This window comes from Bos indicus x Bos taurus, chromosome 16 (assembly GCF_003369695.1).
Source record: "Bos indicus x Bos taurus breed Angus x Brahman F1 hybrid chromosome 16, Bos_hybrid_MaternalHap_v2.0, whole genome shotgun sequence".
Classification (NCBI taxonomy): Eukaryota; Metazoa; Chordata; class Mammalia; order Artiodactyla; family Bovidae; genus Bos; species Bos indicus x Bos taurus.
In genome coordinates, this window is record NC_040091.1 from 46,635,145 (window position 1) to 46,649,562 (window position 14,418).

The following is a 14,418-nucleotide window of genomic DNA, read 5'->3' on the forward strand; positions in this document are numbered from 1 at the left end:
ACACCCCTCTGCCACAGTAAATCCACTGGTTCCTCATTTCTGGGTCTCCCTGGCATCTGGGCACAGTGTCTTGTACACAGGAAGTAACTCTAAAAACAGAACTCTGTTTCTGAGTTCCACAGCACGCTGAATGCCTTCCTTTGGACGTGAACTTAGTAAGGGACACAGTGTTCCAGGTGGGCTCACGCAGCTGGAGTGCCCAGTGGGCCTGGGGCCGCACATGTGTTTCTCTGCAGCCCAGATGGTCTTTGCTTTGTCTCCTTGCAGCACTAACCCCGCTGGCTCAGACCAGGCAGTCAGCTGAAGAATAAAATCCAGGCATTCTTCATGTGAACCACAGCAAGGTGGGCCCCTTAGTCTTGATGTATTGATTTTTTGGGACACTAACTGTAGGATTTAATACAAAAATTCTGCTTGCTCTTTTGTTCAGTCATTTTCACCTGTCAGGGCCTTTTAGAACCCTGAATCTGTCATCTGTTGTATCCACCGTCCTTCCAGCTTTGTGTCATTTGCAAATGACTTCCAATGTCTTCATATGTGTCACTATGTCCCTGATGGGGACACGGGGGAGGCCGGAGCCAGCTGTGGCTGTCATTGGATCATTAATCAATACTCTTTGGCTGCGATGGATCTGTTGCTGAAGAAGTCACCTAATTGGATGGTTACCATCCGACCACTTCTTTGTATCTTTCCCACAAGGACATCACACACAGTGTAGCTAATAATGCCATTCAGAAATGAAGCCACATCCTTGACAGAATTCTTCCACATCGAAAGGGAGGCAGGGGAATCAGACTCAATTTATTTAGGGTAAAGCACATGGACTCCAGGGCTCCGACCTTCTAAGTACTTGGAACCAATCTGGTGGCTGAAGTGGAACAATTGCCTGGACCTTGAAGACTGCCAACTTTACCCTGAGATAGCTCAGACCTAGAGCCTCAGAGCAGGGGCGAATATCAACAGTTCTGTAACAGCTACGGTCACAGAAGGAACCAGAATGCAAATGAAATGCATCTAGATGGTGACAGAAGCCAAGCTTTCCCTTCGAAAAGTAACTAAGCAATCATAGCTAAAGGTCTCAAGTGAACTAATTTATATTTTTAAGGGCTTCCCAGGTGGCACAGTGGCAAAAAACCCGCCTGCCAATGCAGGAGACGCAAGAGACACGGGTTCAATCCCTGGGTTGGGAAGATCCCCTGGAGGAGGGCATGGCAACCCACTCCAGTATTCCTGCCTGGAGAATCCCACGGACAGAGGAGACTGGTGGGCTACAGTCTACGGGGTCTCAGAGAGTCGGACATGACTGAGTACCTATTCATTTTTTAAATGCAACCTTCCCAACAGTAAGCAGGGTGGATATGAAGGCAGACAGCATCTCATGCAGAGGTTCTGAGCTCTCTGAGCAAATACCATCGTTCTCACTTCCAAGATACTCATTTCCTACCCAGAAGTGCATATCAGCCTGGGAATCAGCATCCTCTTCAGGACAGACACTGGCCATGCTGCATCCCAGGGTGGGGAGAGAAGCCCCAGCAGGTCCATCCCGTGGCAGTGTGTCCCACGAAAGCTGGCTCTGGGGCATGCGCAGTTAGCAGCTCAGTCAAACATTCATCTGCTTGGTCTTCAGTTTGTAGCAAATTTGCAAATCTACATTCTAATTTTTTTTAAATTTGGCTCTGCTGGGTCTTAGTTATAGCACGCAAGACCTTTGATCTTCATGGCAGCATGCAAGATCTTTAGTTGTGGCATGTGGGTTCTAGTTTCCCGACCAGGGATCGAACCCAGGCCCTCTGCATTGGGAACGGGGAGTCTTAGCCACTGGACCACCAGGGAAGTCCCTCAATCTGCATTCTAAATGCTCTTGACAGACATTTACTGAAGTTTCAAAGCCACGTGGGCATCCTCTGTAGCAGCAGCAGAGATCGCTTAGGGCTTGATGATTCCGAAAGTGAGCTCTCTTGGAATTCTCCTAATTGTGGGGCGGGTGTCACACAGATGAGAAACCTGAGTTTCTGGGACTTTAAAGGATCTGCTGAAGTCTCAAGGCACCCAGCTGCTGGGTGTTAGCACCACTGCCTGGCTCACCCTTTCTGCTGTCCCCCAGGGCACCCTGGAGAGACAGAAGGAGGGAGCCATGGAGGCCGCCCTGAGCGCCGACCACCTGGTACATTTGGAAGACTTTACCACGTGCTCGGGGTGCTGGTGGCCCTCCCTGGGGCCTGGGGGAATGAGCGAGCCCCATCTCACCTCGTCAGTGATCTGGCCTCCGAAGGTCACCCATGTTCCTAGAAGGAGAGACACAGGCTGAAGTCAGAGAATGCCCCCAGGGATGCTAGTTCTCCCCAGGGTGCTTAGACCTCGGGTAGCAGGACATGGCGGTGGGGGGAGAAGGCAGCCATGGGCCACCTTGCTGCTCTGTGAGAGCGTGTGCTGGGCATGTGTGGACATCTGGCCTTTGGGGCAAGTCTCTGTCTCTTGGGGTCAAGGAACCAAGGGGACAGTAAGTGCCCAGAGCAGGCAGCTGGCTGGCGGGCTGTGATGGGTTTGTTGGGGCTCTTGCCACTGCAACTCCTATTCCGGGGACACCCTGTGGGCAGCGGGGCCAGGGCTGTCTCTTTGAAGATGCGCTGGTCTGACAGCCGTGTCCTCACGCTCGCTGGGTGGTGTGTATGTGTATGTATATGTGTGTGTGGGTGGGTGGGTGTACGTGTGCCTTGTGAGGTGGAGAGACAGCATGTTCTCGGAACAGAGGTCATATCTGGCAAAAGGAAAAAAAGGGCAAAATCCAACTGCTCTTCATGAGGGACCCTGTTATGTAAGGAAAGAAGGTGCTGGCTTCAGGGACAGGGGGCTTCCTTGGTTCTCTGCTGCTGGGCAGGGGGCTGTGTGTGTAGAGTGCCCTGGTGTTCACAAAGGCTGGATCTCTGTCCCCCTCCTGTCCTAGGCCCCTCCCCCATGGCCTCCTGGTTGCCATGGCAACTAAGCCTCTCCTTCCCCCACAATCCTGGCTCTGGATGCAGCTCCCTCCCCTCACCCCCAGAGGTGAGCCCTTCAGCCTTCCCACCGCCCCTGTTCCCGTGGTCACCATGGCACCAAGAGGCCCCCACACTCACCGAGCCCCAGGCAGGAGACCCGCAGGCCCGACTTGCCCAGGTTCCTGGAAGACAAACGTGGTGTGAGTTTTCAGCAGCTCAGGGCAGGACCCATTGTTTTCACTGCCCAGTCTCCCGAACCCCCCATGCATGTCATTTAAGGCTCTGAAGGCCAGGGGTCCTTTGGAGAGAAGCCTGCTGCTCACCCACCCTGGGGTAAAGGGCCAACTGTCCCCCACATGCCAGGGCACGGCCATATTGCTGGGCCAGGCCATGCTCTGACCACCGCAGGGCCCCGAAGCCACCGTGGGGAGAAAACATGGAACGGGCCGGGCCCCGAGTTGTTTCATGGGCTGAAATAAGACTGGTTCAGGCCTTGCGGCCCCGCTCTCGTAAGAAGCTTCTCTTTGCATTTCTTTAGTGTCACGTTTGTGTTTTGTGTATCTTCATTTCCCCTCTTTGTGGAGTACAGGACAAGTTAGTCCCACATCCCTTGGGCCATGTGGCCCCCGGCCCTGTCTCTATGCAGGAGGAATGGGGGGAGATGAGAGCTCCACTGAGGGGGGCCCATGCCCACAGCAGGCCTGACCCCCAGCCAGAGCCACAGAGGAGGGCGAGAGCTAGACTGACTCCTGGCGGCACACGTCCTGGTCAGGATTAGTGGCCATAGCTGCGCGGACTGCCCGGGGCCCCACCACAGGCCTACTTAGTGCCTGCCAGATGGGGTCTGTCCCAGGTCCATGGGGACCAGCTGCAGGCTGTCATTAATGCCCTCAGGGGGTCACGGAGGGCAGCAGTGCCCTGCTGAGGCCTGGGCTTCCTGTCCGGCCTGGCCCATCCCTCCTGCCAAGGCTGGCTGGGCTGGAGCCTGCCAGACAGCAGCGGGCAGGGTGGCCCTGTCACCGATTCCCCAAAAGCTCAGGGCAGCAGGCAATCCCCTTTTTCTGATATTCTGTTTTACAGAAGAGCACCTTGGGGAGGAAGTTGGATTCCACCCAGACTTTGAGAACACGCTCCCCACCCCAGTGGTGGCCCTCATTCCAGCCCTTTATGGAAGTCGCCAGATGGTGAGGTTGACAAGTGGCAGGGTGCGAGTCCACCTCCCTCCTGAGACATCTCGGTCCTGGGACCAGCCCGAGCTGTGATACCCCACGGGTGGGAAGCGAGAGAGCTGTGAGAGATGCACAGGGTGGACCCCAGCCTCCTTTCCCAGGGCCCTTGGATGTTTCTAACTTCAGTGGGTGCTGTGTCCTGTTTTTCTACCCCACGTGGGTGGTCCCCTGGGAAGCAGGTATGGGGCTAGCCTGACCCTCCCCTCTCTGACCTTCTGCAGCCTCAGTTTCCCCAGTTACAAGATCCCTGGACCCTGCCCACATCACAGCTGGTTGTTGATCGGGGGTGGATAGAATAAACTTGTAAGCAGTTTGATAACAGTTTGTCACCAAATATTAGTAGTTCTAAATTGTCCAGCTTTCTCGTTACGTTTCCATTAAAATCAGCCCAGCCACTGGCCCACTGTTCCTACAGGATATGCTGGTAGTTTTCCTAAATGAGGACATAATAGCAGCTGTTTTCTTTTCCAGGGAGGGGAGTGGATCGGCAGTGGCTACAGGCAGAGGCTCAGAAGCTGTAAATCAAGCCCTGCTTCGACCTTCCTGGCTGTATGCTTGCCCCTGCGTGTATCATGTAACCACCTGAAGCCTCAGTGAGCTCATCTACAGAATGGGCTTGCGATGCTGCTTCTCTCAGGGGATTGCTGTGAGGATGAAATGGGATAACATGTGCCTCGGCAAAGGGACGCAGAACACTGACTCTGCAGGAGTCTCATTTTCAAGAGAGCACAGAACTGGGGTAGGGTGGGGTGGGAGGGGGTGGACCGCAGCCTTTTCCTTATTCGAGAAACAATGTATAAATCTAATAGGCTTTAAATGTTACCATGTTAAAAAGGGAACTCAAGTTTCCCCCCACCTTTTTTTTTTTTACCCTATAAATCAATGAAATAATCTACTAATGCCCTCAGCATTGCTTGCACATTCCAACCCAGAGCCACTTGGTTTATGAACTTAGAAAGAGGCGCGATTCATAACTCTGTGAGGTGACAGATGTTAACTAAACCGATGGTGGTGATCACATCGCAACAGGTAAATGTATCAAGTCATCACATTGTAACTTAAACTTATACAATGTTATGGGTCAATTATATCTCCAAAAACAAGGAAAAAATACTTGGAATATTCTTGATTTGCTTCTGACTTGAGAGGAGAGATCTGAAATACAGTATGCATGAAATTCAAGAGCTGATGAGTCGAACACATTCTTTAAACGTTTTCTTATATAGTTTAAATCATGCTTGAATTGATGTTGCTTGCTAAGTAGAAAGTGAACTTGTGTTTTGTTATGTATAAAGAAATAGGAATTAAATAGGAATTAAAGAAAGAAAGAAAAGCACAATGACATCACTTATAGACCCTGCATCAGGCCAGTTCTTTTTAGTAGGTTAGCTAGTTTATCTCACACATACTTGTGTGAGATACTTGTGGTGAGAAACATACTTGTGGTGAGAAATTAGAAAGCTGCTTAGGAGTGGTCTGATAACAAAGCATCAGGGACTAAAAGTTCTAATCAGTGGTCTTAACCATTTTGGGTCATAAACCCCTTTGAGAAGCCCCTTCCCTGGAAATGAGCACAGTCATGAAAACCTTTAGAACCTTGTTTGTGATGCCTGGGTGTTTGAAGACTTGGGCACCTGATCTGGATAAATCCAGGTGCTGGGAGGGAGACTGAGCATCCCGCCTCTCTAGAACCACCCCCAGGCATGATAGTGGAGGAGCGATTTCCCGGCCAGGCTCTGCAGAAGGTGAAGTTTTAGGCCTGTCCTCCCGCAACTGCCCTTCATCAGCGTGCAACCAAGTGCCGGCACTTACAGCTTGTTCAGGGGCTGGGCGGCTTTAGCAGCAGACAGGTGAGGACCCAGGACAGCAGGCTGAGCCCACCTGTGTCTGTGGCTGAAGAGAGGCGACCGCCCTTGCCCATCAGAAGGGGCTCCGAGTTTCCTCCGAGTGCTTGGTGATGCAGCTGTGGCTCCACCCACCGCCCACAGGAATAATTTAGCAAAACTAGGACACGGCGCCATGCTGCAATTACCCCGCTCAACTTGTTTCCCTGTTAAAATGATGGTATTAGTTCTGCCATCCGCTGCCAGGCCTCCGGAGGAGGAATGAGAAAGGACAGGGTATCTCCGGGCTGGAAGTTTTATAAATATGGCAGCTTGGTGAGGGTGGGGGCAGCCTAACAGCACAGCCTCGTGTGGACCTGGGCTGGAGACACGCTGCCACTCAAAACTTTCTACATGGGGAAATCATTTCCTACAGGTTTTCTTCCCCTAACTAAAACTCGCCACAGTGATAAAATAGTTGGCTAAATCCCTAAACCCCGATAATGTTAGTCTTTATTAATTTGTCTCCTGTCCCTCCTGTGGTCTGGAAAAATGGCTAATGAGGACTCAGGGATTTAAACTTTGCTGGAGGAAAACAGTGATGTTTATCATGGAGCACCCCCCGTCTCCCACCCCAATGGGCCGCACCCTTGAACACTGCATTTCACATTCTAGGCAATTACACATCCTTTAAAAATAGCTGTTCAGGGCTTTTAACTTCAGCCATCTGGGAGGAGGACAAAAATGTGGTCAGGTGATAGAAAGCAACTTGGCCTTGGAGATGGTTTGATGGGCAGGGATGCTGGGGTTTCCTGTCGGCTATCACCCTGTGGGGTATTATCTGTTTACAGCTCTGCCCGCCCCCAGACTCCAGGCTCCCTACGACGGATCTGGGCTACCAGACCTTTGCGATCAGATTGCATCTGTCAGCCACAGGTCCTGGGGGTGTTTGTTGGTGTGAGGTGGGGCTGAGAAGCCCAGGCCTTGGGGCCAGACCCTCAGGATCCAATGCAGGACCCTCTTTTTACTCACAGGTCTTGGTGTCTCCCCTCCTCCACACTGAGCACCTCTATTGCTCAGTGCCAAAGGGGCCCTTTGGCAAGACTGTGGCACCCTGGTGGTACAGGCCACATCACCCTCAGTGCCACTGTGAAGGGCCAGCTCCTTAAGGAGGTGGTCAGTAGCGGGTGGTCCTGGATCAGGCCCCCTGTAGCTCCCACCTGCATGTACCCTGGCTGTGATCCTGGGAGAGTCATCATGGAACAACCCCATCAGGCAGGGACCCCATACTCAGCAGAGCTGTCCGGTGGTTTGGGTTCTGACTTCCATTTCAGCTCTGAGACTGCACACCTACAGGGAAATGAGCCCACCTTCTCCCTCTTACCGCCAGGGCAAGCTTCCCAGGCCCTGCCACCTGTAAGGACAGGTGGGGTCCCCCAGGATGGAAAGCTGGGGCTGGGGTCTCAGATTCTGAACCCTCTGGCCCAGCGAGCACCTCCCTATGCTGCCTGTCTCACCTTCAGTGCTTCCAGCATGTCACACACACACATACACAGGCATGCATACACACAGATACACATACACACAGGTACACACACACTGGTACACACACACAGAAATGCATACACAGCTGTAGATATACAGAGATCCACACACAGATGCACACACACAGATCGATACACACAGGTGCACACTCAAGTGCACACACAGAGGCACACACAGGTGCACACATACAGATGCACACATAGATGCACACACACCAATGTACACACAGATCCATACACACCGGTGCAAATACACAGATGCACATACACAGATGTACACACAAGTGCACACACACACAGATCCACACACACTGGTGCACATACAGAGATGTACACACAAAGATCCACACACACAGATGCACATAAACAGATGCACACATAGGTGCACACATAGATACACACACACACACACACACACACACACACACGGATGTACACACATAGGTGCACACAGGATTCTTAAGCATTCAGGCTCTTTGATGTCCAATCTTCAATGGATCTTAAGATCTTGGCAGGGAAATCCTGTCAATAGCCACATTTCCTGTGTACATTCTCCTTCATACTTTTAGAAATGGTCTCACTCTTTTGATCTTAGGATTGACTTAAAAGTCTCAGCAGGTAACATGTATCTAAACTAAAAAACAGATTCTGTTTACTCTTAGTTTTTGGTTCCCACTTAATAAAAGATAAACCACCAGAGTTTCTAGAAAAGAAATTGCCCTTACTGAATTGAGAGGATGGGAACAAAAGCTCTGTACCCCAGAGACCCATAAAAGCATGTCAAATGTCCCCAAAGATCCAGGGCAGGAGGGTTACAGGTGGAGATGCAAAAGGCCTTGTTATCTCAGAATTCATCTCGAGGGGCCTGGGACTTATGACACGCGTCCTTCACATGAGGTCCATCTTCTGGGCACTGGTTTAAGGTTTAAGCTAGAGGTTTAAGCCACACAGCTCATTTCTTAGGATCCATTCTTTCAATACTTTCCAAGTTGGTACCAACCAATATCAGCTAGAAACCCATTCTCCTCAAATACAACCAGATTCTTCTGCAGCTTTTTCTGAGGTTGGTGGCCTGTGTGATTTGAGTCTCAGAGAGCAGAGTTGGGAGCCAGGGATCTAACTTAGCTTTTCTGGTTCCTGAAGATGATTTGTGGTAAGAACTACCCTCTCCCTGGAACATCATTCTCAAAGTGCTCAAGGCTCTAAGTACAGAGAAACTCATGAGTAAGAACGGCCAGACTGCACATGCACTAATACATGATGTTTGTTTTTGTCTTCCTGACTCACTTCACTCTGTGTGACACTCTCTAGGTCCATCCATGTCTCTACAAATGACCCAGTTTCATTTGTTTTTATGGCTGAATAATATTCCACTGTTATTTGCAAAGCAGAAACAGAGACACAGATGTGGAGAACAAACATATGGGTGCCAAGGGAGAAAGACGGGTAGAGGAAGTGGGAGATTGGGATTGACATATATACACTATTGATACCACGTATAAAATAGATAACTAAGGAGAACGGAATGTATAGCTCAGAGAACTCTATTTAAGGTGCTGCGGTGACCTAAATGGGAAGTAAATCCAAAAAGGAGGGGACGTATGTATATATAAACTTGATTCGCCTTGCTGTAAACAGAAGAAACCAATATAGCATTGTAAAGCAACTATCCTTCAACAAAAATTAATTAAAAAATTAAAGGAAGGCCAGACCTCTAGCCGGGTGATGCAGGGGTCCAGGGTTCAGACCCAGCCCTCCTTTTGCATCTGGGTGCATCCCACTGGGCATCTGAGCAAGACCCTGGGTAGGGCAAGACGGGATGCAAAGAATGTCAGGAAGGCCCCCCCCGGCTGCCGACACTGGCCCTTTGCATGCTCTCTACCAACAGAGTGAGGGCGAGTGCACCCAGAGCACGTGGGGGGCTGGGCCCAAGCAGAGGGACACACAGAAGCCAGGCCCGAGCCCTTAGCAGAGAACTCCAGCCGCTGCCTGTGCTCTGCAGAGCCTGAATCCTGCTGTAGAGGAACCTGGGTCTGGGGTTCGGCTCAGGTCAAGGAGTGGGGGAAGGTTAACTCTACCACGTGGTTCACCCTATATCCCCGACTCTTAAACTGAGGTTTGTCAAGGTGGCTTAGCTGCAAAGACATCAGACCACTCAGTGGGCATTCCTGAGGGCCTGTGTGCCCAGGGGGAGGGCAGGGCACCTGTGGTCATTGTCCTGGGGCTGCCAGGAAGAGGAAGTATCACACAGCATCTGACATGGAGGGGCTCAGCTCTAGTGACAAACTCCATCCCCTGCCCCCAGGAAGGGAAACAAACAGGCAGAAGGAGAGAAGAGGCATCATCATCCCCCACCACCGATGAGACTGGGGCCTGACCCTGACTTCGATTTTATTTCTCCCCCCACATTCTGCCAAGCCCCCCCAACCCCAGACACCATGGGGAGGGCACCCCTGCCCCACACAGGCCCGCGCACTGCATACCTATACTTCATCCCGGGCTGCTTCACGCTGGCGTCGCCTGCGCTCGGGAGGCTCTGCACTGACAGTTGTCCCAGACTCCGAGCCACCATGGCCACTGCACGGAAGCGGCCTCGGGTGCCCAGGCTGGGGCTGCTGGCCGCTGGCCGGCCCAGCCGGTCCTCGGGGCCCCGGCCCTTGAGGCCGTGCTCCGAGCATACGAAGGACACCTGCATGTCGCCGGCACTCAGCTCCTGACCACGTCCCCTCTCCTTCCGGGCTCCAAGGTCATCTGCCCCTGGAAGCCCCGCTCCGCCTGGGACAAGACTTTATCCCAGAAGCTGAGGGAGCTGCCAGGAGTGAAGATTTCCAAAGGCAATGATGTAGAAAAAGCCCATGTGGTCTCAGACAGAAGGGAGTCAAATTTCCAGAAATGTGCTAGAAAAGATCTGATCAGATAGAACTCAGAAATCCAGGGGTGGGGGGTGATGCCATTTTCTCTCCCTTCTCTGCAGGTCCGTCCTCTGCCCCACCCTGGTCTGGCTCTGCCTGAGCCCCCAGCCCAGCTGTGTCTGGCAGGGCTGGGCTGCCAGTAACTCTCGACCAATGAGCGACACTGCCGTCCTCTGACAGCAGGAGGGGGAGGGAGCGTGCCTCCCATCAGGGTGGCAGCCTGGGGGTTCGGGGAGCAGCTGCTTCTTCAGGCTTCCCCGGGTGTCTCAGAGGGAGCCTGGCTCTGTGCACCGTGGCTGTTGAGACTCCCACCAAGTCAACGAGGTGACTGGCGAGAGGTGCGGGAGGTGCGGTAGGCGTCCGGCGATTCATTATTAATGAAGCGGATGCACAAGCCGCCCGACTGCCCTGGCCGATCCCTGGGAGGCCGGCACCGGTTCTCCAGGCTGACAGCCGCTCAGCCGGGACTGGAAGAGGCATGCACTGCAGCCGGGTGGGCGGCTGAGTGTGCAGGCAGTCGGCCTGGCCAGTTCTGTCCCGTGGCGGTTCTCACCCAAGAAAACAAGGCTGCCACCGGGTTTTGGCATAGGAAGTCAAATCACCAAAGATCTGGAAGAGAGAGGGCCACTCTTTCTGGATGGTAATGACCCAGGTGAAGTGAGGAAAGAGCCCTGCAGTCTCAGAGACCTGAGACACTCCAGCACTCTGCACGGTACTTAGCTTGCAGCTGATGCTCAATAAACACTTTTAGAGTGAATGAATGAATGAACTAAGGAATGAATGAATGGATGGAAGGATGGATGAATGAATGGATGAGTGAATGAACTAAGGAATGAATGAATGAAGATCCTCTGCTTTACCCCAGCCTCCTTTCCCACACTAAGGGGATCAGGATGAAGATGGGAACAAGCTCTTCTGGAACAAGGTTAAGGGGTTCCCTGAAACCCAGAGAGACGCCCCCATTGGCAGGAAGGGCTGGCTTTGCTCTCTGACCCCAAGCTTGCCACTCTTACCCTGCAGGGTGGCCCTCGCCATAGCTGACTTTTAGGTCCCTTTCTGCTCTGTGACTGAGAAGGATGGGAGGCAGGTGGTCAGACTTTGCTGCTAATTCGCTCTATGATCCCAAGCGAGTGTCCTGCCGTCTCTGGACTTCCATTGACAGAATGAGGTGGCTGGCCCGAGGACCACTCTGTCTCTCGGGACCTGGCTCTGCAGGAACCTTACACGCCTTCTGGGTATCTATCCTGGACAGGACTCAGAGAAGAAGCCACCCCAAGATGTTCACAGAGGATGGCTGCACTTGCTCTCAGATCTGGCCCTGCCTTTTTGAGAAGTTAATAATAAAACCTTGCTCCATCCAGTCCCAGCCTCCCTGCTCCCGAGCTGGGCAGCCAGGGGCAAGTGACTCCCTCTCCAAGCCTCAGTGATCTTGTGTCCAGCACAGGAACACCAAGGTGTTCAGATCACAAAAGTGCTCACACTGGGGTCTGGTCCTCAGGAAGCACTCCCACTATCCCTCAGCAGAGAGGAAGGGCTTTCTGGCCATGGAGTTAGGAGAGACCCTTGTGAGAGACTCTCCCCTCCCCCACCAGTAAGCGCATCCTGTTTGTCTTCCCCATGGCCTGACTTGGCAGCGGGAACCGCTCCCCAGGGGGGCACCTGGTCCTGGGGTGAGAGGGAGGGCAGAGCTGGTACCTTTGCCAGGGGGGCCCTGGCAGGTCACAGACGCCACCTGTGGAGGGCAGTAGGGGCCCCTCAGGATTCACAGGCCAGAGCTGCCTTCCTCTTCCACCTGCCCGTGAAAGTTCCACCTGCCTGGCATGGGTCCCTGAGCCCCTTGGGTGACGGGCGATGGGAAGGAGGAAGGGCAGGCTGCAGTGCTGGCCCCTCTGCCAGCTGGGTTCTCCACCAACTGGGCCCTGCACTTGAAGACAATAGACCCTGGCTCTCAGGAAGCCCACACCCCTGCCGAAGAGGCTGCAGGTGGCAAAGACCCTGCCTCTGGCTCCTCCCCAAGCTCGTGGAGCTTATAGTCCACTGCAGGGATGCTCAACACCTGAGCAGGCTGCTAGAGGAGCGTGTTACAAATGCAGATTCCTGGGCCCCAACCACACCTACGGAATCAGCAGCTCTGGGGTTGGACCTGGGAAAACGCATTTCTTTTTCTGATGTGGACCATTTTTAAAGTCTTTATCGAATTTGTTACAATATTGCTTCCATTTTATGTTTTGGTTTTTGGCCCCAAGGCATGTGGGATCTTAGCTCTCCGACCAGGGATTGAACCTGCACCTCCTGCATTGGAAGGTGAAATCTTAACCACTGGACCGCCGGGGCAGTCCTGGGAAGCTGTGTTTTTATCAAGAGATTTGAGTGGTGCTATGCACTGGCCTGGAGGGTGTGGAGATCCCCTACTTCATTCCACCTCCCTCGGTTCTCTGTGCACTGGCAAATCATTGGATCCCACAAGGGACGGCATCTCACTATGGATTCCTCAGGGTTGCTCTTAACCAGATGGTTAAGTGAGATTTAAGTGAGATTCACAAAGACTTAGTCACCACAGTGTGTAAAAGGTCACCCATCTCACCTCCCAATCCAGCAATTCCACTCCTAGGTATGTGCCCAGAGAAATGAAAACAACGTCCACACCAAAACTTGAACACAAATGTCCACAGCAGTATTACTCATCACAACCCCAAAGGCATAGCAATCCAAATGTCTAACAACAGGTAAAATAACGAACGAATAAACAAAATGCAGTCTATATCCACGCAGTAGAATGTTATTCAGCCATAAAAGGATGAAGTACTGATACCCGTTCCAACATGGATGATCCTGGAAAACACCATGCTAAGAGAAAGAAACGAGTCACGTGCATGCTAAGTCACTTCAGTCGTGTCTGACTCTTTGAGACCCTATGCACAGTAGCCCACCAGGCTCCCCTGTCCATGGCATTCTCCAGACAGGAATACTGGAGTGGGTTGCAATTTCCTCCTCCAGGGGATCTTCCCGACCCAAGGATTGAAACTTTGTCTCTTAGGTCTCCTGCATTGGCAGGCGGGTTCTTTAAGGCCACGTACTGTATGATTCCATTCATATGAAATGTTCCGGGGACTTCCCTGGTGGTGCCGTGGTTGGGGATCTGCTTGCCAATGCAGGGCATACGAGTTCGACCCTGGGTCCAGGAAGATCCCTCCTGCCTCGGAGCAGCTAGGCCTGTGTGCCACAACTACTGAGCCTGCACGCTGCAGCTGCTGAGTCAGTCCTGTGTGCCTAGAGCCTGTGCTCCGCTCGGCCATGAGAGAAGCCACCGCAGCGAGACAACCGCGCGCCACAACTACAGGGAGCCTGCACAAAGTACTGAAGACCCAGCGCAGCCCAAATAAAGTTAAAAAAGTTCAGAATAGGCAAATCCATAGAGACAGAAAGCAGATTTGTGACTCCAGGGGGTGAGGGGAGTGGAGAATCAGGGAATGATAGCTATAATGTAGGTATGGGATTTCCTTATTGGGGTGACAAAAATGTTCTAACATTGGTGATTTTTGCACAGTTATATGAATATACTAAAACCATTAAATTGTAAGAGTTGGACATGAATGAATGACAGAACAACAAATGGGTATATGGTGTGTGAATTATATCACAATAGAACTGTTACTGAAAAAAAGTGTCAACGCTTTCAAGACTCTGGGCCTTCACTCTTGCTGTTCCCTATGGGAGTGCCCTTCCTGTTTCTCTGCCTTTGAATTCCCTGTCATCCCCTGGCATCAGCTGAGACAGTACATGCCGTGTGAAGCAGTCTCCCCGCTTCTCAAGCACCAGTAAACCTTCCTTCCTCTGGGTGTCAGACCTCAGCCTCCCCAGTGATACCAGAGGCCTGGGGACCACACAGGAGGCACTCTCCCAGGACTCTTGCACCTGGCCCGGTGCAGAGTCCC

The 14,418-nt window shown here is 52.3% G+C and overlaps 1 protein-coding gene across 8 annotated transcripts in view; it reads right to left on the minus strand.

Moving 5' to 3' along the window:
• KCNAB2 (potassium voltage-gated channel subfamily A regulatory beta subunit 2) overlaps positions 1-14,418 on the minus strand; it is a 96,065-nt gene that overhangs the window by 26,188 nt on the left and 55,459 nt on the right. For all 8 annotated transcript variants that reach the window (XM_027565088.1, XM_027565091.1, XM_027565090.1 and 5 more), the window contains 2 exons: positions 3,114-3,157; positions 2,248-2,285 (listed from right to left, as the gene is read on the minus strand). In XM_027565088.1, the coding sequence (XP_027420889.1) occupies positions 2,248-2,285; positions 3,114-3,157 (82 nt within the window). The remainder of the gene's footprint in view (positions 1-2,247; positions 2,286-3,113; positions 3,158-14,418) is intronic.